The 25,072-nt window shown below is 37.6% G+C and overlaps 2 protein-coding genes across 4 annotated transcripts; both read right to left on the bottom strand.

The window, feature by feature from the left end:
* Positions 1-564: 564 nt before the first annotated feature.
* LOC141760191 (interleukin-13 receptor subunit alpha-1-like) lies at positions 565-11,274 on the bottom strand. Of its 2 annotated transcripts, XM_074622790.1 has the most exons (11): positions 10,993-11,237; positions 9,002-9,135; positions 7,245-7,368; positions 6,989-7,091; positions 5,438-5,640; positions 5,063-5,190; positions 3,859-3,994; positions 2,481-2,571; positions 2,297-2,372; positions 851-1,032; positions 565-670 (listed from the first exon to the last, which is right to left on the bottom strand). In XM_074622790.1, the coding sequence occupies exons 1-10, from the start codon at positions 11,054-11,056 to the stop codon at positions 949-951; spliced, it is 1,143 nt and encodes a 380-aa protein (XP_074478891.1). In that variant the 5' UTR covers positions 11,057-11,237; the 3' UTR covers positions 565-670; positions 851-948. The 2 variants fall into 2 exon arrangements, with proteins under 2 accessions (XP_074478891.1, XP_074478890.1); XM_074622789.1 differs by lacking the exons at positions 565-670; positions 851-1,032 and adding an exon at positions 1,039-1,280 and having other exon boundaries at positions 10,993-11,274.
* Positions 11,275-14,300: 3,026 nt separating this feature from the next.
* LOC141760193 (interleukin-13 receptor subunit alpha-1-like) lies at positions 14,301-25,072 on the bottom strand. 2 transcript variants are annotated; one of them, XR_012592291.1, is made up of 11 exons: positions 24,713-25,067; positions 22,553-22,689; positions 20,757-20,928; positions 20,568-20,658; positions 19,177-19,328; positions 18,919-19,049; positions 18,678-18,822; positions 17,461-17,581; positions 16,843-17,271; positions 15,907-16,311; positions 14,301-14,962 (listed from the first exon to the last, which is right to left on the bottom strand). XR_012592291.1 is itself a non-coding variant. In XM_074622794.1 (10 exons), the coding sequence occupies exons 1-10, from the start codon at positions 24,795-24,797 to the stop codon at positions 14,873-14,875; spliced, it is 1,188 nt and encodes a 395-aa protein (XP_074478895.1). In that variant the 5' UTR covers positions 24,798-25,072; the 3' UTR covers positions 14,301-14,872. The 2 variants fall into 2 exon arrangements, 1 of the variants encoding a protein (XP_074478895.1); XM_074622794.1 differs by lacking the exon at positions 16,843-17,271 and having other exon boundaries at positions 15,907-15,991; positions 17,482-17,581; positions 24,713-25,072.

Below are 25,072 nucleotides of genomic sequence, written 5' to 3'. Positions count from 1 at the left end.
TCCATGACTATTAACCAAACTGCCATTCTCTGCTTGAGAAAGAACTGTTAATCAAAAAACAGGAAGTACAACTGGCTGAGGAGGCTTTCAGCAGAATAGATCCTCTTTAAGAAGAATTTAAAAGACATACCTAATGGCACGGAACACCAGCCTACCTTCAAAGAGGACATCATATCTGACTATATGACCAGTAATGAGGAATTTTCTTGGTCATTGATTTTCATTTATGTTCTCAGTCACTGTATACGTTGTTTTTATTATTTTGGCTATAGTGTGGATGCCTGTTGTCATTGTTATTATAATCATTAGTTTTATTGTTGTTGATTTATTGCTTTTTTGTTGTTGTTTGTTTTTTGTTCCCTTTTGCCCTTGGATTTGTAATTTATATTATGTTGTAATGTTTACTTGTGTGGACCCCAGGAAGAGTAGTTGCTCCCTTTGTTAGTGGCTAATGGGGATCCGTGTGTGTGTGCACGAATCATGCACACACACGCGCACACATCCGATTAGTCACCTTCATTACACATGTTGATGCCATTTTTTTCACTAAAAGTATCGACAATGTGTTTTTGAATAGATTTATGTAGCCATGATCTGCATCCTTTTCCCACAAAGTCACTCAAGGACACTTCTAGATGAACTAAAGAGAAACTATGAATAAATATCAGAATCAGAAGTATTTTATTGTTCCAGGGAGGAGGTGGGATGGGGGGGGGGGGATTGAGTTACATTTTGCTCCCAATCTAGAATATAAATATAAATATATAATAGAAAATAATATTACCAGACCATGCAAGTAAAATGGGGCAGCAGTGTCTCAGCCTCATTTGGGGTAAGCAATGGTGTCAGACAAGGGGGAATTTTTTTCCCAGTTCTTTTTAATTTATATATTAAAGGAGACTGTTTGTAAGAATCAGAAATGCTTGTTAACAGCAACACCTGTTGCCATTAAGTCAACAAAGTCAGCGGATCTTCCACCAGAGTGATTTTACAGTGTTCTTCTTCCTCTGCCGGGATGTAGCGAACAGTGATCTGAGAAAAAGAAGGAGAAAATCAGATACTAGGTAGGAGACAATAGGAGGTAACTGCTCCCGGCACAAAACCACAACACTTAAAGGTGCAGTGTGTGTGTGCAAAGCATGTGGGAGAACTACGGTGGCCAATGCAAATGGCTCTCTCTAGAGCCTGTGTTTGGTTTGTCCGTTCTGGGCTACTGTAGAAACATGGCGGCCGGCTCCGTGAAGAGGACCCACTCCGTATGTAGATATAAATGGCTCATTCTAAGGTAACAAAAACACAATGATTCTTACTTTCAGGTGATTATACACTAAAGAAAACATACTTATTAATTAGGGCTGTCAATCAATTAAATGATTTAATCGCGATCAACCACATGATTGTCCATGAGCAAATGCAAATTAATCGCACATTGTTCAAAATGTACCTTTAAAGAGATTTTTCAAGTATTTAATACTCTTATCAACATGGGAGTGGGCAAATATGCTGCTTTATGCAAATGTATGTATATATTTATTATTGGAAATCAATTACCAACATAAAACAATGACAAATATTGTCCAGAAACCCTCACAGGTACTGCATTTAGCATAAAACAATATGCTCAAATCATAACATGGCAAACTGCAGCCCAACAGGCAACAACAGCTGTCAGTGTGTCAGTGTGCTGACTTGACTATGACTTGCCTCCAAAACTGCATGTGATTATCATAAAGTGGGCATGTCTGTAAAGGGGAGACTCGTGGGTACCCATAGAACCCATTTACATTCACATATCTTGAGGTCAGAGGTCAAGGGACCCCTTTGAAAATGGCTATGCCAGTTATTCCTCGCCAAATTATAGCACAAGTTCGTAGCGTTATTTAACCTCCTTCACGACAAGCTAGTATGACATGGTTGGTACCGATGGATTCCTTAGGTTGTCTAGATTCATATGATGCCAGTATCTTCACTCTAGCTTTAAGCTAGTCCGCTACAACGTCCGAAAGATCGATTGCGTTAAAACAAATTAGTGGCATTAAAAAATTTGCATTAACGCCCTAATATTAATATTATATTCCATTTTTGCCAATAGATCCCCTAAATCCTACACAGTGGCCCTTTAAAAGTACTTAAAGTACTTAACTTAGCTTCATAGTTACCATACAGACATTAAATGGTAATGACCTTCTCGTCTAAGTCTGGGCAAATACTTCCCAAACTACTATTCCTTTAATGAATCAAGGAGACCGGATAATCAGGGAGTAAGCCCAGTCTTAATATTTTAACAAATAGTCACCTTATTGTTGTTGTCAGAAATATCGCTGAGGAAGTTCCGAGGTTCTGGTACTTTGGGGAAAATAATGTCCTTATTCCTGTACAGAGAGAGTTAAATATTAATATATAAACAGTTAAATATCGGAGGCAGGCAAACAACTAAAATCAATTGGAGCAAGAGCAAAAAAGATGAAGACTTTACGTACTTCCTGCAACACACAAAAATCAGGGCTGCCAGGCCAGCGAACATCAGTGGGATGATAATGGTAGCATACAGCCACAGATTTGTGTCCGCTTCTGCATGCAAAAAAACATCAGCAACATTATGATCGTCAGAGAGTGACCGGCAGTGTTTTCAAGTTACAAAATGCAGTGTTTTTACAGGGAATATAAAAAGCAGTGATGGAGGAAGTACTCAGATCCTTTACTAAAGCAAACCAATACAAAACTGTAACAGTTCAATTGTTCAAAAGCTCAAATCAGATATACTGTTGGGTAGTTTAATATTTATGCAGGATATTTTTTTAAGTTCTTCATATGCTTTGTATGTTTGTAAAGTAACTACAGCCATTTGTCAGTCAAATGTAGTGGAGTGAAAAGTAAAACATTTCCCTCCGAACGTGATGGAGTAGAAATATAAAGTGTCATAAAATGGAAATACTCAAGTGAAGTACAGATACCTCAAATTTGCTCTGAGTAAATGTACTTAGTTAAATCCCACCACTGTTAAAAAACAATCTCAACTTCAGGGGGGATAGAATGTATTTCTGTCTACTGGTATTATTCTTAAAACAACCACTGGATTGAGGTAAAATTAGTAATTTTTTATTTTTAATTTTTTATTATTGCGGTCGAAAAGTAAAAAAATTACGTCCTAAAATCTTTTCCTAACCACTTTTCCTCGACCACCTTGTTAAATAGCTCTTTCAGTGACAGACTGCTTCACCTGCGGTGTGTGAAAGAGAGATACCGTTGTTCCTTCAGCTGCTGTAACACTTTATCAACATATAATAAAGGATTATCTCACCTAACGTGGACAACCGGTAATAAAATATCACTTCATTACCAAGGATGGAAATAAAAAAGGAATAACCCACAGGCTACCACAAAGTTCATATGATAAATAAAGTTATTTTTTAGCTATGGTGAAGGTGTAGAACCATTAAATGTATATTTCTTCCTTTTCGAACGTTATATTTATTTATGTTGATCATTTGTTTGCTATATGTTCATTTTATTTGTTATTGTTGTTTTTTTACTTATTTGTTACTTGGTCGACATAAATAAATAGAAATAAAGCGAAACAAAATTTTTGTAACTGTCCACTCATATTCATCAACATGAATCCAATTAGTATATGACTGTATGAAAATAATATGCAAGATAAGCATATCGTTTGTTTTCATGAACGGCAGAATGGTGCGTCGCTATTAAAAGTTGCGGCCGCAAGGAATTGTGGGACGGCACTATGTCCTTTCCTTTGGTGAAGGATGGTCCTGTGTATCCAATGTTAAAGGAGATAATAAAGGTGTTTGTGATGGAGCTCTTCAACAGGATAAGAAAATAGAGAGACGATGACCGTACCAAAATACTTCTCTTCACTCCGTGGCGATTCACGTCCTTCCACAATCAAAGGCTTTGTTCTTATATCCATACGGTACGGACAGTTAGAGACCACGTCCCACACAGCTGATGTTTCTCCTTTTTCATAATGTTTATACTGTGAGAAAATGCAGGCACAATTGTAACAATTAGTTGACAGCACAATAATGAAGCGGACAATATGACTGAATTTGCTGAATTAAGTCTCAGAAGCGACTTCATCCCTTTTTGTGAATTTAACCACTACCGTTTACATAATTAGGGCGCGAGCACCGACAATTGCGTTTAATTTCTTTAAATGAATCGCATTTTTGAGGGCCTTAAGGTGCAACCAACTACCCAGCAACTCTTGGGCATAGCGTTATTACTATTACCGGTTTGTTTAAAGAAGAAGTTTGGACTGATTTCGTTGTCTTTTTTTGTACCCAAATGGGCTTTATTCTATTGTAGTGTTGTCAGTTGTGAAACAGAAAATGTTCCCATATACTCAGAACATCCCCCTGGGTGCTCTCAGGGTCATCTACAACATCTCTCCCAATTCGTTGTCTATGGAGCAGTTCCACACTTTATATACCCCATTACATCACAAGTTGGAGTTTTAGCACTCAAATTTGGGGATTTGGGAGAGCGTATTAATATTTTTTGGACTGTCTTAGACCATAGGAATAATGTGTATGAATTTTGAAAATGGGTGTAGTTCCCCTTTAAAGGTGCCCTGTAGTGTCTTTGACCACTAGTAGCGCTGTGGAGCAATGTTTTTTTTTACAAGTGGGTCCTGTTTTGTTTGTATTGTGCATGCACACGAGAAGCAGGAGGAGCACGGCGGCAACGCTTGCCAACAAAGGCAAGAAAGAAATGGAAAAAATATAAACTATTTAGGATTTAATTATTTGTTTTAAAAGGTCGTTGTAAAAGGAAGGAAATGCCTTCAACACGTTTGTTAGACCTGAGGGGTAAACATAACACATTTACATAAGAAACACTGACTGCAAACACAGCTATTGTTTGTTTACAAAAACACTGAAAGTAACCTCGTGGAAATTTCATAAGATGGTTCAATAAGATTCAAATTAGCAGAGCTATTATTTACGTCCATTGGATTCTTATATACAATAAACAGACTAAACAAGCTTCAATTTAAAGAACTTAGAGACAAATCTAATTATTGCACTGGTGTGTCTCTTACCTTCGTTTTATTACACGCGGTGTATCTAATTGTAGTGTTCCACTGAACAGGGATGTTAGGAAGAGTCCAGTTGATATAGAATTTACCCCCAGTTTTAGTGACTGTCCAGTTAAGGGCAGGAGGTCGCACTGCATGGAGACAGACATTACAGAGATTTAGTAACTACAATCCAGTCTTACATAATCATAAAATTATTACACAGGAACGGACTGTACACAAGGGCACACACATCTCCACACCACAATAACTGCTAACACATTTCCAAGAAAGGACAGGGAGCAACTTCTCTTAGAAGTCTGAGACTGAATGGGGAAGTGCGACGTGTTTCAACAGAATGTCACTCTTGATAATAAATAAGTACTGGTTACTGCATACCGTAAGGCTCTATCTTGTCGGTGTTCAAGACATGCGTGTTGTTCAGCGTTCCATTAATCAAGATGAAGATTTGGTCTCTGTTGTCCGCCTCCAGATCACAACCAGTCCTGACGCCGTCGGTGTCATTGTACGATGAGCACTCTTGCACTTCTTGACTTAACTTCTCGTCATATATAGATACAGATAAATCATTACGCACTACCCTTGGAAAGATAGAAGGAAAAGGTTGTTTACTTTCATGTTGCTCACAATTTGTGCAATCCTAAAAGGAATAAATTAATAAAACAATTAATTAAATAAACCATTTAAGCCCAGTTTTTCCCCGATTATGCTACTCAGACCTGGCCAAGTGGGAACATAAAACACCGTTCAATAAAGATAAGGGAGTAGTTGGACATTTTGGGAGGATCATTACCACTATTGTTTGTCTGTTGAATATGAAGCTACAGCCAGCAGATGGTTAGCTTAGCTTAGCATAAAGCCTGAAAACAAGGGGAAACAGCTAGCCGGGCTCTGCAGAGGTCACAAAATCAGCCTACCAGCACCCCTAAAGCCCATTAATTAACACAACACAATGCAATACAAAACCCAAAGAATAAAAAACACATTTAAAGGACAGCAGCAGTGACTTCCTGGTTGCCTGGCAGCCTCGTGTGGACGATAAGATTCCAGGAAGTCACTGCAGCCAGCCAAGAAATGTGTTTTTTATACTTTGGGAATAAATTACGTAAACTATTTCTTTAATCTGCAGAGTTTTCAAAACTTTAAAGAAGTTGATTTGGAAACCTGATTGTTATCCTACCTTAACAGGGAAGTAAACAAGCTAAGTAACCTTTTACATGTGGGACTAAATGGTTGTTGTTTAGTTAGGTAATGGATAAAATCATAAATAATCTTGACATGTGAATTGTCCAGTCATCAGAGGCCATGAGCCGCAAAAAAACAACAACAAAAAACAACAACATAGGCCTATATACAGTATATTATTGTAAGACTTATTCCCTGTGACATTTCAGAGCAAACTAATATATTTTGCAGATTATTGATTTTAAGGATTTATTATGAAAATGGCAAAATGTAAATGTTCTTCCAAAATAGATTTAAGGAAATTCTTTATTTACCAGTTTCCTTAAGTACCATTATCTTAGTGAATGTAAAGCACTATTAGGCCTATGTGGCGTTCCTCAGAATCACCAGTGTGGGATGGACCTTTATAAGGTTAACTTCATTATACATCTGTTTTAGCTTCAGTCCAGCAGAATCCAACTGTGCTCGTTTTGACACAGCTGCAGTGAGGTCAAACTTAAACTTTAGCTGAACTCGATCTAAACTGCCTCCACTAACCAGTCAAGTCTACAGTTTACAGTGAGGTCACAGTGACCTTTGACTTTTGAACACCAAAATCCAATCAATTCATCCTTGAGTCCAAGTGGACGTTTGTGCCAAATTTTTTAAAATGCGCTCAAGGCATTCCCGAGATATCACGAGAATGGGACGGACAACCTGAAAACATAATGCCTCCGGCCAAAAACAATACAAACCCACACATACCGATAGTAAAACCGAAGATCAGCATGTCTGTCTGGGGCCTGGTGCCAGGAGCAATGAGTTTGTCTGGTGGCATGGACGTAGCACTCCAAATCCACCACCAGGCCTGGGAGGAAATGAGACACACATCTTAGTAAGCAAACACAGATGCTAATGCAGTATATGGTTCAAAAAGCACATTTCTTTGTCTACTTAAAAGCATTCACACTTTGAGAACAAAATAGTGTTATTAAAGTTAATGGTGAGCAAAATTAGTTACCTGGGTAAAATAGGTTGACCTTGAACGGCTCACTACTTCCAGTTTCACAGACAGTTATAATCTCCAATGGCCGAGAGCTTCTTTTCATCACAACGTAGAACTTTTTGGTTTGGCCTTTGACATCCTGAATCCATGAACAGAGAAAAATAGAATTACCGCCTCGCTGTTGTATGCCTCCGCCAACCAGTCAAGTTGCAGTTTACATCCATGTCTGTCCAAAATGTCATCACTTTATCATTTTATCCTGTTTGACGTTTGTGCAAAATTGTCAAAATTAGGATATGAATTCTTGAGTTATGGCCAAAAACGGATTTTATGAGGTCACAGTGACCTTCACCTTCGACCTTTGACAACCAAAATCGAATCTTGAATCCAAGTGGACGTTTGTGACAAATTTGAAGAAATTCCCGTTCCGGCATTCCGGAGATATCTCATTGACAAGAATGGACCGGACGGACGGACGGACGGACGGACAACCCAAAAACATAACGCCTCTGGCCACAGCTGTCGGCGGCGCGGAGGCATAAAAACACTACGTCAACAACAAAAACCTCATCAGTAACACTGTACATATAACACATTTAAAGTCAAAAATGCAGTTGTGGAGTTGTTTTATAAAACATGCACTAGCCATTATTGATTGTAATATTGTAGATATGTAATGTTATGGGTCTTCTGTGTTGTTAATAGATTTTTGGAAGACAATTGATCAGTTTCAAAATCTCATATAATCTAATGCACACATGCAGACTGCAGAGGGAGACTAACATTGTATAAAAGCAAGATGGACTCAGGCACATTGTCATTAGTCACATAGGTCAAGCAAGCATCAATAGAAAGGCAGTTCATGCAGGTGTTATATGATAAAATCTATACATTTAAAGCCCCTATGTGAAGAACGTGGTCAGTGGTGGAACGTACGAAGTACATTTACACAAGACTTGTACTTAGGTACAATTCTGAGGTACTTGTATTTTGATTTGATGCTACCTCTACGACTCAGAGGTTATCATTGCACTTTTTACTTACATTTATTTGACAGCTATAGTTGACTTTGCAGAATAAGATTAAACATATGATCAGCTTCTAAAATAGGATACATTCTTACATATTGAACTACCCAACTGTATATAAAGTAGTTAGAATTCTCCATCCTGCATTAAAATGCTGTGTATTTGCATAATAATAACAAAGCAATATACATAAGTATGAAAGGGGCCATTCTGAATAAAGAGTAATTTTACTTTTGATACTTCAAGTACAGTTTGCCAATCATACTGCTGTTCTTTTACTTAAGTCAAAATGTTAATGTTGGGCTTTTACTTGTATTGGAATATATTTTACATTGTTGTATATCTGCATCTATTTAACTACTCCAGGTCCTGAGTACTTCTTCCACCACTAATTATAGCATCTGGCAAATTATTCTGATGACATAACTTTTTGTTTCTAGAGAAATGAGTGGTGTACATTGCTTTGTAAACACAGCGGTTGTCTATGCAAAGCTAGAGATGGTGTCAATTTTGGGAATAATGCCCAACAGTGTATAAATAGTGACCCTTGCACTGCGCTTACTGCAGTGCATTGAGATAATAATCTGAAAATATAAAATATTCAAATATTCAGAACTGCGTCAGGGATCCTCAAATAAGACTCAAAGATTGTTGTGGAATTGCATTCATCAAACATTTAATGAAAAGCATGTATAGCTATTGAATAGAATTGCATTTTAAATAGATAAATACATGCATACTCACAGGTACATTCCCATTGGGGAGGATCACTTTATACGTGCAGTTTTCCATTGAATGTTGTGGTGGTTCCCAGGACAACTGTATCCACAAATCATCAATCCATTGCAGGGACACATTTTGTGGTGGTAAGATTTGGCCTTAGGTGGAGAAAGAGAAAGGAGAGAAACCTGAAATGTCAGTGTGCCTTTAATTTGCCTGTTGATCTGTGAACACCACCTGACTTCTCTTAGACTCCTTTAGTCTAGACTCGTCTAGTTTACAGCAGTCCAGTGGGGTTATTTGTTCATCCAGAGGGACAAATCTGCCTCAAGGAAATGACTGAACTGCCAAAAAATCTTTATGTAGACAAACTGCTGGCAAACATCTGCCCTCTTTGGAGAGAAAAGATAACTTTCCCACGCAGCTCGTAAAAAATAGCCACATTCATACTCACAGATCAAGTTTATGTTGTGTACTGTAGCCAATGAGAACTGGCAACAGTACACATATTTTCTTTATCTTTAACCTTTCTATCAGTGAAGTTGGTTTTAAATTGGATATGCAACAGACATTGACTCCGGATCCCGCAGTGTCATCACCCCATGTTGGCAGTCCCCTAAGTATTTAAATAACACAATGACTAGGGTTTTTTTCAATACCTTCACAGTGAATGAAAATATGTACTAAATTGGTCTCATGTTGCACTTATTTTGATTGCTAGTGTGTAATTCCTTTTATTTTGATAGAAAATAATAATCATGATTTTTCAATATCTTCCTTGTAATGTGACCCAGTGAGTCATGTATCAGTCACCTTCAGCAATTATGGACAAATGTCTTTTTGCCCCACCTTAAATTCTTAGAAATTAAGCTACATTTCTAGGTACAAATGTAGGACATTTATTTTGGAAATTTTCCAAATTGATACAGTAAAAATGCTTGATGTTGAGTGCATGTAGTCAGAGTTATACTTAATTCAAATTCATCAGTTAAGGTAAGGAATTATGGACCAGTGTGTTTTTACAGCACCTCAAGTTTCAGAAACGGGGGTATTTCAAGGTATAAATGTGGGACTTTTATTTTGAAAATTCTCTAAATTGATACAGTAAAAATGCTTGATGTTGAGTGTATATAGTCAGAGTTATACTTAATTGAAATTCATCACTTAAGGTAAGGAACTATGTACCAGTGTGTTTTTACAGCACCTCAAGTTTCAGAAACTGAGGCATTTCAAGGTATAAATGTTGGACTTTTATTTTGTAAATTCTCTAAATTGATACAGTAAAAATGCTTGATGTTGAGTGTATGTAGTCAGAGTTATCCTTACTTAAAATTCATCAGTATTTACACATTACAGCACCTCTTAAGTGTCAGAAACTGAGGCATTTCAAGGTATAAATGTGGGACTTTTATTATTATTATCAAAAATGATGAACCAATGTCATTTTACAACACCTCAAATTCTTAGAAATTAAGCTATATTTCCATGTAGAAATGTGGGACTTTTATTTTGGAAATTCTCCAAATTAATACAGTTAAAATGCTTGATTTTGAGTCTGTAGTTAAGAGTTGTTCTAAACTTAAATGTATCAGTCAAAGTAAGGAATTATTTTTTTTATTTTTTTCCAGCAGTCAAAGAATATAGAATATAGAATATAGAATTTAGAATATAGAATATAGAATATAGAATATAGAATATAGTTTCCACACAATTTTGTGTTTTTTTATTTATTTATAAGGGATATTTCCTGTAAATTGTATCAAATCAATGTTATTTCTGTATTTTTTTTTATATTACATTCATGTAGTTCTTCATTGTCACAAATGTCTTTCCTCTCTCCTAAGACAGTTTTACTTGTCTTGCTCAACAGCGCAGGTGACGTCAGTGCTGGGAAACACACAGTAACTTCGGCTAAGCTCTGACAAAATTGGGAAAAGTCTCCAAGGAAGCAGTTCATAACACAAAAGGTTAGGAAAATGACAGAAAAAACACAGAATTAAAGTATATTTTCTCACCTCCTTGGGATGAAACAGTTAGAAAGAGGCAGCTTAAAACGAAAAAGTCCAAACTTTGAAACATCCTGGTTCTCCACCTCTGAGTCCTTTGAGTTGAGTTCTTGAGGATACAATGTTTTCCTTTGACTCCTACCGACTGTTGTCTGCTGTCCAGTCTGCCTGTCACTGTTTGTAAGAAGTTGCACAGCAAATGTCGATGTTTAAATACGACTTTCGCTTCCAGTCAGCCTTTCCCTGGAAGGCAGCATGACAACTGTTGGGATGCTGGAAATAGGCGGAGACTGAGTGCTTCCCTTTTTTTTTGTTGCACGAATGCATATACACACACGCGCACACATCCGATTAGTCACCTGCATTACACATGTTGATGCCATTTTTTTCACTAAAAGTATCGACAATGTGTTTTTGAATAGATTTATGTAGCAAAGCTCTGCATCCTTTTCCCACAAAGTCACTCAAGGACACTTCTAGATGAACTAAAGAGAAACTATGAATAAATATCAGAATCAGAAATACTTTAATCATCCCTGGGGGGGGAAATTGAGTTACATTTTGCTCCCAATCTAGAATATAAATATAAATCTAGAAATAATAAATAATATTGCCAGACCATGCAAGTAAAATGGGGCAACAGTGTCTCAGCCTCATTTGGGGTAAGCAATGGTGTCAGACAAGGGGGAATGTTTTCCCCAGTTCTTTTTAATTTATATATTAAAGGGGACTGTTTGTAAGAATCAGAAATGCTTGATAACAGCGTCACCTGTTGCCGTTAAGTCAACGAAAGTCAGCGTCGGGCTCGCACTTGCTCGCTCTAAATAGACATGAACGAGCATCGCTCAAAACAGTGAGGCGACACACGTCAGCTAAAACCACAATATCACTCTATATTTCACCTGTGTTGTGTGTTCTGTCTTGTGTTACACAAAATCTCACCAGTGGTTTCAGTGGAAGTGAAATGTTTGTGTCTGCAGACATATTAAGAAATCTCATGTACAAATTTATATGCCGGTTTAATCACTCTGAGAATCTTGCGGTTGTCTAACATCAGATTTTGCACTACACGCTACCAATCGCAGCTGTGGAGGCACTGTTATAGTTCTTTATATGTAAGGCATTGATGTATGTATATATATTTTTAATATTTATATTTTTAATATCTTTTAATCATGACTTCTTTATAGTGATTTCTGTATTGTAATGTATTATATGTAATGCATTGTTGTTGTTTTTTCTTTTTTCTTATCTGGACCTTGAGTCTGCAATAAAGTTTGAATTGAATTGAATATATAATAACAAATAGAGAAATTTTAAGATATAAATATAAATTAAAAGAAAATATGTATAACAACTGTGCAAATAATAACGCTGAAAAATAGGATCTATGCAAATAATATAAATGCATGCATAAATAAAAATGCAAGAAAAATATTTGTTTAAATGTTCTGTATAAATAAATGCATTGTTAATGCCGGAATAAATTGCACAGCTGAATTATTAAATTATTGTTAAGTCAGTAATGCACAGTTGAAGATATAATCAATTATGAACATCGTTATCTAGACTAGACATTTGATCCTAAATACAATCTATTTACTTTATGTTGTTGACATCTGTATGACAATATAGTAGAATACATTAAATGTCTCTTAGTTTGAGCAGTTTACAGTAAATCTTTGTACCGGTAGTCGCACTGAACTTACATTATTTTTTAGTACTTCAGTTGAAATGTTAGAAATAACATATCTTGACGCTGGGACTACTGACAATAAAATCCAACAACAATATCTGCAAGCTGTGACAAGTCATGATAAACCTGTTTATCTGTCTTTCTAGTTAGTTAGCTAGTTAGGTGTAGTTAGCTACCCCAGCTTGTTGCATTAGCTAATGTAGGGTTTTCATTTTATCTTTTAGTTTCCTCCACCTTAGTTTAGTGTGTTTAATTTCACAATGGCATTTGTGTTACACAAAATCCTACTGACAGAATTAGCACAACACGCCGAGACTGTCTCTCTCATTCGCTCTCTTCTTTACCGTCACCTCCTCCTGGAGATAAATTAACGGAAAGCTGCCGATACCGGAGGTTTCTGGGCCTCTAACAGGTCCGAACGACAGGAGAGCACAAAACTCTCAGCCCAAAAGAAAACAAGAGAAAAGTCCCGTTAGAGAAATCAACGAATGAGGCAAGAGCGGCCGATGCCGTGGGCTGCGTGCGGCGGTGCAGCTCGTCGTTGCAGCAGCAGCCAGACGGCCGCCTCGCCAGGAGGAGAGCAAGTGATAGACGGTGTGTTGCGCTAATTCTTGTCTCATTTGTGGTTTGATGAACAGTAAATTCATCTGAGCTGGTTTGAAAAATTAAGCAATCTGGTTGAGAAATTTCCATGACTATTAACCAAACCGCCATTCTCTGCTTAAGAACCGTTAACCAAAAAACAGGAAGTAAAACTGTCTGGAGAGGAGGCTTTCAGCAGAATAGATCCTCTTTAAGAAGAATTTAAAAGACATACCTAATGGCACGGAACACCAGCCTACCTTCAAAGAGGACATAATATCTGACTATATGACCAGTAATGAGGAATTTTCTTGGTCATTGATTTTCATTTATGTTCTCAGTCACTGTATACGCTATTTTTATTATTTTGGCTATAGTGTGGATGCCTGTTGTCATTGTTATTATCGTCATTAGTTTTATTGTTGTTGATTTATTGCTTTTTTTGTTGTTGTTTGTTTTTTGTTCCCTTTTGCCCTTGGATTTGTAATTTATATTATGTTGTAATGTTTACTTGTGTGGACCCCAGGAAGAGTAGTTGCTACCTTGGTTAGTGGCTAATGGGGATCCAGATAAATAAATGAATAAATAACCAGCGGCACGTCATCACAAACATTTTCACTTTCTCTTTCTTTATTCTCTGTTAAAGCAGCGGGAAATCGTCGCCAACCGCCCAACAAAAAGTGTCTGCAAATGTAACAAAGCAACAAGAGACAAAAAAATAAAAAAGAAGCTTTCCTGGGTTTAAGGAAGGAAGAGTGTATGACTAATGGTGACATGGCGTTTTGGGTTTGGGTGTGAGCAAACAAGATCACATCACACAAATGAACAGACTGACAGGTTGAAATGGGGTTAATGTGTGCTCTGCTCTAGTATTGTTCTCTTTGCTAGAAAAAAGGTGTGCACAAACTAACTACATATTTTAAGTTTAGGGATCACTATGTGCTTTCCACTTATTGCTTCCTGCCCATTGTCTTGCTGCCATGTCGACAGTCATACTGCCAGTTGCTCGTCATTCCAACAAACCAGACTCACGCCGTGCTAAGACATATGCCTCTTTTATTTCTCCCACCTTCTTCCTATTTGTATTCTCTTGTCATCTCTTACAGTAGATTTGTACAGCAGATATCCAGCTCCTCTTACCAGTAGGAGAGCTCCCTTTAAATACAGTAGTCCTCCACTCTATCCAACCAAACACACGGCCCGCCCTCATCCTCCTCTTCCTCCCCAGTGCTCAACAGGAGGATATCAGCACAGTGCAGGCATGAGAATACTTTCTTGTCCTGCTTGTATTTCCGGGTCCATAAGCCTTGTAGCTTTATTTTAAGGCATAGCTCCGAGGATTCATTTCCTTATCCTGTATGAGACAGGCCTCAGCAGCGTACCTTAAAAAGTGAATAGCAGCTGAATATCTTGTTTGTTGCCGACCTCTAGTGGTTGAAGTTCTTCTCACAGAAGCAGCTCACCACACCTGTTAGACGTGCAACAGACGTTTATACCAGAAGAGGTCAGTGGAAGCAAACATTTCAGTTACTCTGTAAAAATGTTCCCTGATGAATTCGCCCAGAGCGGAAGTCCAGCTGCACTGCAGGCGTCACAGCGTATGTGTACATGTCAGGAGTTTTCTCTGTTTTCGGTAACAAGGGTGATTTTGCAGGGTTCGATGGGTTCTGGCACCGGCGTGTACAGACTCCCTGTTGTGGTCTGAAAAACAGAAGAGAGCAATGAGTTGTTTGTGAGAGCAGGTGAGTAGCAGAGTGTTTGTATTATGCCTCCACGGAGGCATTATGTTTACGTCACATTCTTGTGATATGCAAATAGGGGGAATTTCTTAAAAATGTGGCACGAACACTTGGATCCACTCCACTTGGATTCAAGGATCAATTTTGGTTGTCAAAGCCAAAGGTGAAGGTCACTGTGACCTCACAAAATCTGTTTTTTTGCCATAACTCAAGAATTCATATGCTAATTATGACAATTTCACACAAATGTCTAACAGGATAAAATGTGATGACATTTTGGACAGACATGGATGTAAACTGCAACTTGACTGGTTGGAACGCTTTAAAGGAATTTCTTAAAATTTGGCATAAACATCCACTTGGACTCAAGAATGAAGTGATTACCATTTGGTAGTCAAAGGTCACTGTCACCCCACAAAACACGTTTTTGGGCCATAACTCAAGGCTTCATATGCTAATTATTAGTGATGTCTGGCGCTGTGCCGAGGTTTCGGAGCGTGTGTCGAGTAATCCAGTAAGTTTTCTGTGAAGAGCGTATTGAGGTTTGTATCGTTTTGGACCGATGAAGACGTCCGAAACGCAATTGAGAACTTATTATTCTTGAATAAAAATGAAAAATGTCTCCCATCTATCATTTTCCTATACCTACACAAGCACATTCACTGCCCTCTGCTCGGTTAAACCACTGCCACAAATCAGGAATATATCTGCCTGTTTTACACTCTTTGACCAACAGGTGGTGTTGTGTGCACATGAAGCCTCATGAAGCCATATGACAATTTCACACAAATATCTAATAGCATAAAATGATGACATTTTAGACAGACATGGATGTAAACCGTAAATTGACTGGTTGGCGGAGGCATACAACCGCGAGGTGGTAATTCTACTGTTTTTTTTTCCTACCTTAAGTTCTTTGTTTCCGTTCATCATCATTTCCTTGAATATTGCTGAAGGATCTGGTATGATGGGGCAAATAATGGAGCTGTGCCTGCAAACACACATGACGACAGAAATCAACAACCAGCATGCAAAGTTTCCACCTCCAAAATATAAGAATATGTCAACAGAGAGATGTTTTTGTCTCAGAAAAACAAACATAATTTTGCTTTTTTAGAACCAGATATTGAACTTTTATGTGGACAAATCATATCAGACGCAGATTATTATTCAAAGCAAAGCATTAGTATATGTCTTAAAATATGTCTTAAAAGCCCTAAATGACTTAGTGCACAACGAACATTCCTTTCCTATGATACTCACCTTTAAACACCTCCCTATCTGTGTCTGAAGGTGGGGCGGGTATCTTAGCTATGTTCCACCCACACGCTCACTCTGTCCTCTAATTAAACCCTAAAGCACTCCAGTGGCAGCGCTCCCAGTAAGCCAGGTGCAGTTAAAAGTAAAGGCAACTTCCTGTGACTTCTAAGTTTCAGAGTTTGCCTGCTGGTGGCATGCTCAAGCCACCAGGATGATTAGTTTAAAGGGATAGTTTGGGTGTTTTGAAGTGGGGTTGTATGAGGTACTTATCCATACTCAGTGTATTACCTACAGTAGATGGCGCTCGGCACGCCCTCCAGTTTGGAAAAAACAGACAGGACTACCAGCACAGGTGCAAAGCAATGTGCTGCTGTGGACGGAGTTAGCAGCAAAATCAATATCAGTTTAAGTGTACACCCCTTCACCTTGCCGTCAGACAGCCCTTTCCGTCGGGGAACTCAAGCCATTATCCTCCAAGCTACCAGACTTCTTTGACAAAAACAATAATTTTACCTCACAGAACACAGAAGTTGCTGGTCTACCGCTGCCTCGATCGGTTATTAGTTTGTGTTATTGTGTGACTTTGGTGAATCCGAACTAACCCTTTAAAACACCAAAGTAACACAAAAACACAAACAAACCAACCAATCGAGGCAGCGGTAGACCAGCAACTCCTGTGTTCTGTGAGGTAAAATTACTGTTTTTGTCAATGGAGTCTGGTGGCTTTGAAGAGAGCATAGATGGATATAACAGCTTCACTTTCCCGTCAGAAAGGGCTGTCTGACAGCAAGGTAAAGTGGTGAAAATATTCTAAATATAGCATACATTTAAACTGATATTGATTTTTTTAGGTTGGGTAAAACCCGTTTTGCTGCTGCCCCCGTCCACAGCAGTACATTGCTTTGCTCCCGTGCTGGTACTCCTGTCTGTTTCTCCAAACTGGGGGGCGTGCCGACTGTCATCTACTGTAGGTAATACACTGACTATGGATAAGTACCTCATACAACCCCACTTCAGAACACCCGAACTATCCCTTTAAAAGGGCATTCGTGCACAACATATTTCGTGACAATCTGATCACCAAATCAACCTTTCTGTTGCACAGAGGTATATGCTTTACAACATCCACTCTCAAAATAGATTGCAAAATTCTGGTAATGTGGGCAATCTATGAAATGTACTTCGTACAGTCGGGCCTACTGTTCTGTTTCCGAATCATACCTCCTGAAGCAGTAGCAGGACAGAATCATGCAGACAGACAGGATGATGGGGATGACGATGGCAACCACAGTCAGCGTCTCATCAGGAGGCTCATTTGTACCTGTGATGAAGAGGAGACACATTTCCTTCAGCTTTCAAGAGTGTTGCAGCATATAAGGAAGTGGAGAAACTTCCAAGGTCATTGCAATAAATACAATGATTTTTTTTGTCATAAAAAGCATCAGTTCATAATGTCTATGTGCAGGAAACCCACCAAACATGACATGCATGACAATATCCCTCTAAGACCGTTGGGATCCAGACAGACATTACTGTCGTTAAGAGGCTGCAGCAGGCTCAGTCTTAATGCTAGATTGAAGATTCTGGTATCATATGAAGCTAGAAAACCTAAGGAATCCATTGGTACCTATTATGTCATGTTAGCTTTTCTGGGAAGAGGCTAAATAATGCTCCAAATTTAGGCTACATTATAGCAAGGGAAAACTGGCATGGCCATTTTCAAAGGGGTCCCTTGACCTCTGACCTCAAGATATGTGAATGAAAATGGGTTCTATGGGTCAAGGGATCCTATGACAAATATAGTCTGCGAGAAAAAGTCCATCTCAATGTGTCATTTAGTAATAATTGAGTTGATATAAATGTTGTTTTAGTGCACTTAATGAACTCTGAGATACGACGGAGTATTAGGGCCACATTGAGGAAAAATAAATACATCTCAGATTTCGAGAATAAAATCATAAGTTTATGAGAAAAAAAGTTGTAATATTATAAGAATAAAGTCATAAGTCTAAGAGAAAAATATCGGAGTATTATGAGAATAAAGTAATAATATTATAAAGTAGTAATTTTACGTGTTATTTTAGAGGGGAAATAGAGCAGCGTGTGTGAAAATGAGGAATGTGGAGCATCTTGTGAAGTTTTACTTTAGTTTAGGTTTCACAAATAACCAAATACTTCATCTTTTGGCACATCGGCACCACATTATCATCATTTTCAGGACCTTGAAAAGATTGTTTCCAAAGCAAGAACCACACGGACCTGATGGGGAAACTGCCTCTTTTGTGGAGGAGGAAATGTTTTTTTTTCTCGTAATATTATGACTTTATTCTTGAAATCACCGATTTCTTTTTCCCCTCAATGTGGCCCTAATACTCGTACTGAGAAATCAGTGTAAGTATAATTGTTTGGGCTGTTACCATAATGTACAACATCGCTGAAGTCGCTGGATACTGTCAGGCAATCTACACCCGCGCTGACTTTGGATTTGAACTCGTAACGGCAGCTTCTATCGTAGGCGATCGGCATCTGCTCTCCCTTTTGTCCCATTAGTTCCAGACACTCCTAAAAAATGGTAAGCACACAAAACCAGTGTTGCACTTTGTCAGGTATACAGGAACTATGTGACTTTAACATTTTAGGGTCAATTTGACTACTTACTTCGGGCTGTTTGCACCGCTTGTAGCAGACCTCGTATTTCCAGGTACAAACTTTTCCGATCTCTGGAGGTGTCCAGCTCAGATTGAGGTTATCTCCAACTTCTCTGATGCTCATTTTAGGTGAATGTATCTCTGAAGAGATTGTAAAAGGACATTACTTTCCACTTATACTCTGCAGCAAAAGACTAAAAACAAAAAAAGTATTTTAACAGCAAATGTTTTCTATTTTTTTCATCAAACTATTAGAGGTAACACCAACCATGTTTAGCTTCAAAGGAGCTTGACTTATTTCCAAAGTCCACATGCACACAGATGTCATCTTTGAAGTCAGCTTTCAGGACACAACCATTCCTCGTCGCACTGCTGTAAGGCTGATCACACGTTTTTAAACTCTCATTGTCTCCACAATTCCTGTGATGACAAAATGAACAGGTGCTCAGAGAAATTGAACAGCTGAAACACGTTTCTGCAATCCCTTCAGTCGCCACTAGATGTTCATAAAGCCCACAGATTATCTGCTCCCTATTAATATCTGTGTGTGGACTGAGCTCTTTCATGCAGAGATCACAATATCCTGGCGCTAAGAGGCTGGATGCTACAAACAAAGATATGAGGGGATATTTTTCTGTAAAAATAATCCCATTTAAGGCCTGTTGTTCTGTTCTATTCACTTGATTAAATAAAAACAAACTGCTGCTACATGATTTGACCAAAGTTACTTGTGTTCATTTCTGTGGTAACCCTCTGAGACCCACAATAGAGCCGTTTATGTCTTCTTTTAGGGGGGGTACAGGGGGTCTTTAGAGGGAGATAGCAGGTCAACAGTAGATGTCACATAGAAGTGGTGTACATCATCTGAAAGCTGGTAACCTGAAGATTAATTTGAGATGCAGCTCAGCACTGTGTGTCAAGTTGTTCTAGTCATAAATCAGATATAAACATGAATTAATTAATTTAAATAAATTGTAAAAGTGTATAAAGGTTTAGAACATTATGATGGAAGTATATGATGGTCATTCCCATGTTCACTTGTGTCTCATAAACTGTTGCAGCACTTTTTGGGTTGATGCTATTTGTAACACAGATTTGATGCTTAATTTAACCTTTTCTACCACTCGAGAATTGATAAAAATGATCAATAATCCCTCCAAAATACCACATTAAGACACCAAGACCTTGAGGAACACCATAGAAAAAGACATGCTGTGATTTGAGATCAGAAACTTTTGACATTTGGAGATCTCTGCAGGAATTGCATTATTCGACGATTGGATGGCGAGCGCTTCTGTTGTGTAAACTGCTCAGAAACCCCCTTATTGTCAATCTAGCTAGGAAAGTCATCCGTCTTCTGAATGCTCTAGGTCTCTAGTTTGTGGCTGTAAAGTTTCATGAGGCTGTGATTATCCTAGAGGTCACCACAGGTCATTTTATACAGGGAGGTCAAGTATCAAAAAATGGTCTCACTACAATGAAATTGCTCCTATGGGGACTAACATCATCACACATGAATACAGTTGGGCTCATTGGATCCACAAGAGTCTCAGCTTTACAGTGATACCCAATTTATGTAATTCCAAGACTGTTTAGGGACCCCAGTATGCAGAAATATTTATACACACTATTATTTTGTGGCGTTGCTGTGATGCTCACCAATAGGAGACGTTAAACGATTGACTTCCTGGGGTCCAGGAACAGTTCCTTTCTTTGAGGGAGGTGAAACATCTGATGTCCTTCACTTCGGCTGCACAGCACAAAAACAAAGACGTCACATACATGTAGCAAGATTCATATATGACTTAAATGCATCATGATGTACAGTTTCAGCTCTCTGCTTCTTACCTCGGGGCTTTTTGGCTTCAATGGTAATGTTCATGATCGTGCTGGGATTCCTACTGTTGCAGGCTGTAGGGCCACGTCCAGCGGTCCAAACGAGGTACGTCCAGCGATCAGAATTGGTCTCTTCTGTGAGAAGCCTTTTTGTGAAATTTCTCGATAGCGTGCAAACCACAGACTGGAGGGAGAACAACACAGGCTTCAATGACAGCTATGCTAACATATATTGAAACACTCCAACCACCTCGGGATGGAGGTCTGCTAGGAACGAATAAACAACGCAGTAGTGTGGTCATGCATCTTCAAGAAGGGACAGTTTGGAAAAGTTCTTATTGTTTGTGCGTTCCATAAAACTCACACATTCACATATTTTTTTTGCATATTATTTGTCTTCATAACTTAACAACATTATATATTGCTGTGATTTCACAGTAATTCATGGTTTGTATGTATGGGTCTTTCTGCAACTACGGTCACTTTTAACTCTCCCAAATTAAAAAAAAATCAAACTCTATGAATTTTAATTTTGACCATCAGACTATGTAATACATATAAACAGGTACACACAATTTAAAATAAATTACAATAAAGATTTTAATCTGTAACAGGTTTATTTTTTATGGTTTTCATCACTTGTTCTTACTAAATGCCCATAACTACCGCAACACTACAATAATGTTCATTTTTAGCATTTTCCTTATGTTAAATTTGATATTATTTTGAAAATATTTAAATAAATTTTCATCAAGCTTTGTGCATCGTTGTAAATATTGATATAAAAAAAATAAGGGATTTCTTGATTTTCTCTACACCCTGAAAATGTAGACAGTAGACGGGTACTTTCCTTCCCTTACCTCACCCCAACCTTCAGACCCAAACCAGAACATTTGGCATTTAGGCTGTCTGTTTAGATTCAGTTTGGAAAATTCAAGTTTCTATAGGAATTTTTTATAACCTGAGCAAATCCAAATTATGGTTTGGCTACTGTACAGTCGATAGAGGAGTGTCGAACTAGGTGACTATAAGGGATAGAACGGAGTTGATGACTAATGTTCTGTGAAATGTTGTTCCAAGTGCCCTTAAAACATGACAAATTTTCCTCTTAGTCTTCATACACAAAAAATATAAAAAAAATGTTGTTTTTTATGACACATATTGCAATTCTAATGTCCGACAACACCTAAAGCTGTTGTGGAAATTACATTTATGCTAATATTGCAGATAACTGGCAGCTAGTAAGGTCTGCTACGTTATAATATACATGAATTCAACTGTAATTTAAAGTTATTTTTTAATGTAGTATGCCATTTCTGATGATGACGTTCGCATGTACGGTGGCTCTGAGGTGTCAAACAACCCTCTATAGCGTTTTGACAGACGCGAAAAGAACACAGAAAATCAGCTGGTTGCAATCTGAAACCACACCACAAGATCAAACCACAAAATCTTACACACTGTCCCTTTAAGAGTGTGTTTTGTTGTCATGAGGAAGAGTAATCATATGGTCTATTAATAATCTAATCAACATACAACAGCCGACTCTGAAATCTGGATACCAGAGATTCTTTGTATGCATAGTTAAGGAAGATTCTTCTAAATTGTTCCTTCTAGTGAATGAATGAATAAATAAACCAATGAATGAGTAATTAAATAAATAATCAAATACATGACATAAAGTAAAACGTTTGTCTGGCATTGAAGTAATTTAAAGGTGCATGTGATGTAAGCTTTTAGTGAAGTGGAGGTAACAACCTAGAGACCACCCAAATACCCAACAGACCCAGATTCATCATGTTTCTTACAGTATCATCTCCATCCTTCGGGCGGTATTTGTACCAGACGTCACGGCCCGACAGACCGTCGGGCTCCAGCCAGGACACGTTCACCGTAAAGTTGTCGAGCCATACAACTTTCAGATTTCTGGGTGGAGGAGGGCTATCTGTAGGACAAGAAATTAAAAAAAATATTTTTTTTAAATGTATGGAAACTTGTTTCTTGTCTTTGTCCTTTCTGTGATGTTGCAAATGGAACTGCTGTGATGCAAAACAAATTTCAGACCTGTCTGACAATAAAGTATTATCGTATTATCGTTATTGTATCGTAAACTGTGCAGATTTAAGCGGAATATAAATTAGACAGACATTAAATCCAAATTGTAGACTACCTCTCAGCCTTGGTAACGTGTCCCACATTGTCCCACAGAAACATACTCTCATAACGACCGATAACGCACATTAAATGAGCTGGTAACAGTCCGAATCGGGTGCGTCAAAGTCTTTGGGGTTTTACTTTGTAAAACAGTGGCATGAGTGATTCTACGACAGAGTATTAGAGCCACATTGAGGAAAAATAAATAAATCTGTGATTTCGAGAAAAAAAGTCGCAATATTACGAAAATAAAGCCATAAGTTTACGAGAAAAAAAGTCGTAATATTATGAGAATAAAGTCAGAAGCTTACGAGAAAAAAAGTCATAATATTACGAGAATAAAGTCAGAAGTTTACGAGAAAAAAAGTTGTAATATTATGAGAATAAAGTCAGAAGTTTACGAGAAAAAAAGTTGTAAAATTATGAGCATAAAGTCATAAGTTTAAGAGAAAAAGACGTAATATTACGAGAATAAAGTCATGGGATCTTGGGATCTGGTCACCCTACTTGTGAATCGATGATAAAAACCTACTAGTGGGTGCAGCAGAGCCCTGCTGACCCACATCTATGAGGCCACTGATAATTCACATTTAATGACATTTAATGACGCGTCTCGACACCGCTCATATTTAGGAGGTTAAACCAGACATTATTTTATAAAGTTTAAAATAGAAAAAAAAAGCTACGTCATGAAAGACAATTCACTTCCGTCTGCACATAGCAACCAAACACTGCAGTTAAGTGTGTAGGCTTATCTGACGCACTTCATCATTTTTGTTGCGCGTCTATTTCCCAATCACGTTAATTGATTGGTGAGTTGTGGCTCTTAATCTCTCATAAAACACTTTTCCTTTGCAGGTTTTTTACTGAATGTCCCAAAATATATTTAAATTATATTCCTATAAATAAAAATAATAATAAAATTATCTTACATAATCTCAGTGTATAGGCAAACCAATGTATTGAAAATCCAGATAAAATCACCATTGGAACATAAAATTGTCCTCAGATTTGACATGTGTAAGACTAGTTAGTTATGCACAGTAATAATGATAGTATATTATAGAATATAATAGGAATTAATTGGGATTTTTAACATGAAAGAAAACTTTGCTTGAGATGTCAATAATGATGAAAAGTTGTTGTTTTTTTGCCTATTGTTTTTTTTTTTTTTCTTTTATTATTTTGAGATTTAAATTGGTTGAGTTTACAGGTGCATCCACTTAGAATTTTCTTAACAAATTAAAATAAAAAAAATTTAAATTGCAAGAAAAGAAATATTTTTATATCCTCGAAAGAGATCCAGGAAATGGATTTTTTTCAGTTCACTTTTACTAACTTGTCTCAGTCTGTTTTGGCACCATATTGTCACATTTTCAACATATTGCAAGTTTTAATATAAACCAGTTCACTGTAATTGCAAAATAGAGGCGCAACCACATCTAAACAAGTTTGTAAAAGGTAGAAAATTCTGTTATTATTGAGCAGCCGACATAAATAGTGTTTGTGTATTGATAAGACTTTTTTTCTCTCTCTCTATCTATTTGTGACTGTCAAGTATTTATCCCAGTAAAATTCGCATTATGTACTAATTACAGAACAGGTACTGTCTCAATAATAGGAACATTTTTGAATTAATAAATTTAGCCATAAATCTCAGTAAAATGAGAGAATAAATCAATCAATAAATCAATCTTTTTTTTTTAATGACAGCTGAAAGTGCGTCATAATCACCTCCTAATTGAACTCTGATCTTTTGACTAAAAAACCCTTTATCAATAATTACAAGGTTAATGAAGTCAGCTTTTTTTTACCTGCTTTACAGTGGCACACCATCATCATCATCATCATCACCATGATGAAGGTTAAAAAAGCGACAAAGTCCCGACGAAGAGTCATGTTTGTCGTCGTGCGTCTTGGAGCGTTTAATCCTGTTTGGAGACGCGTAAAGTCCACAAGGTCCTTAGGGAAACTGCTCCAAGTAATAAAAAAAAAAACACCTTCTAACAGGTAATGTTACTGTTTATAAGAAGAAAAAGTCAAAAAGAAGAAAACACAAGAGGAAATGGGAAGTAAAGAGTCACCAAAAGCACCCGATAGTCCTCTCTACAGGCGCTCCTGCTCAGTCTACCAGGAACAGCAGGGAGGAGCTGGTGAGAGAGAGAGTGGGAGGA

Source organism: Sebastes fasciatus, chromosome 22 (genome assembly GCF_043250625.1).
Source record: "Sebastes fasciatus isolate fSebFas1 chromosome 22, fSebFas1.pri, whole genome shotgun sequence".
Taxonomy (NCBI): Eukaryota; Metazoa; Chordata; class Actinopteri; order Perciformes; family Sebastidae; genus Sebastes; species Sebastes fasciatus.
The sequence above is the reverse complement of the archived record's forward strand: the minus strand, read 5'-3'. Positions and strand labels throughout refer to the sequence as shown.

What these genes read in the sequence shown, in the direction of transcription:
- LOC141760191 (XM_074622789.1), bottom strand. Translation starts at nt 11,056, where the DNA reads ATGTTTCAAAGTTTGGACTTTTTCGTTTTAAGCTGCCTCTTTCTAACT. An exon ending in CCGCGTGTAATAAAACGAAG is followed by an intron (nt 3,995 to 5,062) that starts GTAAGAGACACA and finishes ATTTTCTCACAG; the next exon opens with TATAAACATTATGAAAAAGG. An exon ending in TTTCTGACAACAACAATAAG is followed by an intron (nt 1,281 to 2,296) that starts GTGACTATTTGT and finishes TTGTTACCTTAG; the next exon opens with AATGAGCCATTTATATCTAC.
- LOC141760193 (XM_074622794.1), bottom strand. Translation starts at nt 24,797, where the DNA reads ATGACTCTTCGTCGGGACTTTGTCGCTTTTTTAACCTTCATCATGGTG. An exon ending in GGTGTGCCACTGTAAAGCAG is followed by an intron (nt 22,690 to 24,712) that starts GTAAAAAAAAGC and finishes CTTGTCCTACAG; the next exon opens with ATAGCCCTCCTCCACCCAGA. An exon ending in ACGGAAACAAAGAACTTAAG is followed by an intron (nt 14,963 to 15,906) that starts GTAGGAAAAAAA and finishes TCTGTTTTTCAG; the next exon opens with ACCACAACAGGGAGTCTGTA.